This window comes from Buceros rhinoceros, unplaced genomic scaffold (assembly GCF_000710305.1).
Source record: "Buceros rhinoceros silvestris isolate BGI_N320 unplaced genomic scaffold, ASM71030v1 scaffold23873, whole genome shotgun sequence".
Classification (NCBI taxonomy): domain Eukaryota; kingdom Metazoa; phylum Chordata; class Aves; order Bucerotiformes; family Bucerotidae; genus Buceros; species Buceros rhinoceros.
In genome coordinates, this window is record NW_010403346.1 from 10703 (window position 1) to 12322 (window position 1620).

Consider the following 1620-nt stretch of genomic DNA (forward strand, 5'->3'; position numbering starts at 1 on the left):
GGGGGAGTCCGCCTCAGCCCCCGGCAGGGCCGGTGTCCCTGGTAGAATCTGTGGGGAGCGGCGAGTGAGCCCCATCTCCCTCCTTGCCTGCCCGGGCTTGGAAGAAAACCAGACTGTACTGGGCCAGGCAGAGGGCAGGAGCCAGCTGACGGCTGCACGGGAGGAGGTGGAAAAGGAAGCAGGCGTGCTGGGCAGCCGGGACCCCCTGGCACTTACAGGGCCTGAGCCATAAGCCGTAGCTCCAAGTCTTGGAGTTGTGTTTTCCACACCCGGCCCAGATCGCTCCCACCGTGTGCTGGGAAACAGGGCAAGGAACTCAGTGCCTGCTTCTCCTCTTTGATCTGGGCTTTAGAGCCCCGGAAGCCGTAAGATAAGCAAAAGGCCGTGAAATGAGCTGGGCGGCTGGCAAGGAAGGCAGCGAATGCTGCGGCACGTGTGCGGGTGTCTCTAGGGGAAGGGTGTGGGGGGAGCACAGCCCCCAGTGCGGGTGTCTCTAGGGCAAGGGTGTGGGGGGAGCACAGCCCCCAGGGACCTGCACCCACTGACCCCACAGCCACTGTGTTGCAGCACGTCCCGATGCCGGTGCTGTACGGAGTCTTCCTGCACATGGGGGTGGCTGCGCTGAATACCATCCAGGTGAGCGGGGGCGCTGCTGGGGGGGCTGTTTTGGGGATGAGGGGGTTGATACCAGCTCCTCCCGCGCAGCAGAGCCTGGGGTTCAGCTTTGCTGCTCTGCAGCCTGGCACCGGCCTGTGCCCCGCCAGGCCCAGGCAAGGAGGGACAGAGGGACCTTTCTGGGGCAGAGGAAGGGGAAAGGGAGGTGTCTGGGATGCTGAGGAGCATAAGAGGCTGCTGCACTGATGGATCAGGTGGTTTTGGAGAAGTGGAGGGAAGGTGGATAGCTCAGAGCTGCTCTCAAAGCTACAGGATGTCCCTATGTGGCAGCTGCAGGCAGAGCTGGGACCTGCTGGTCCATTGGTCCTGGCATTACCACTGATGTGCCAGCTCTGTTACTCTCCCAAGAAACGCATGGAAGGGAAAGAAATCCCCACTCCAGAAATATCTACCCCTTTTCCCCTCAAAAATGTACATTTTCCTCGTGATTACCCCGGTGACAGGCTGGGAAAACACCTCCCTCCCTCCTTCTGCCTGGGCAATTTGGGCTGTGCTCTGGCAGAGGCAGCAGCAGTTTCTGTATTGCAGGGAGGGGAATCAAGGGGTCGTTATGTCTCAATTAACCTTTTAAGACCAGCCTAAGTCCTTCCTACATACCTGCCTGGAAGGTGCTCCCCTGGCCTGGGGTAACAGTGGTACCAGGCCCCCTGCTCTTGCAGACAAACTCCCTCACCCAGGCAGCACGCTGGTGGCACCACGCTGGTGGCAGCACGCTGGTTGCAGCACGGATGACAGAAGGGCTGAACTTCAAAAACAAGAGCAAAAAGCCACTCTGCCAGCCCATCTCCCAGCAGGGAGGTGGGCCCCAAGAGCTGCTGGAGAGCTGGAGGTGTGTGACCCTGTGCTGTCCCCTCGCTGCAGCTCACAGACCGTGTGCGGCTGCTCCTGATGCCAGCCAAGCACCAGCCAGACCTCGCCTACCTCCGCCACGTGCCCCTGCGCCGG

At 61.2% G+C, this 1620-nt stretch overlaps 1 protein-coding gene across 1 annotated transcript in view; it reads left to right on the plus strand.

The window, feature by feature from the left end:
• The window catches only part of LOC104490676 (electrogenic sodium bicarbonate cotransporter 1-like), a gene marked incomplete at both ends in the record, with an annotated part of 12531 nt that overhangs the window by 10390 nt on the left and 521 nt on the right, over positions 1-1620 (plus strand). The window contains 2 exons of the mRNA XM_010132996.1: positions 498-636; positions 1537-1589. Of these exons, the coding sequence (XP_010131298.1) occupies positions 498-636; positions 1537-1589 (192 nt within the window). The remainder of the gene's footprint in view (positions 1-497; positions 637-1536; positions 1590-1620) is intronic.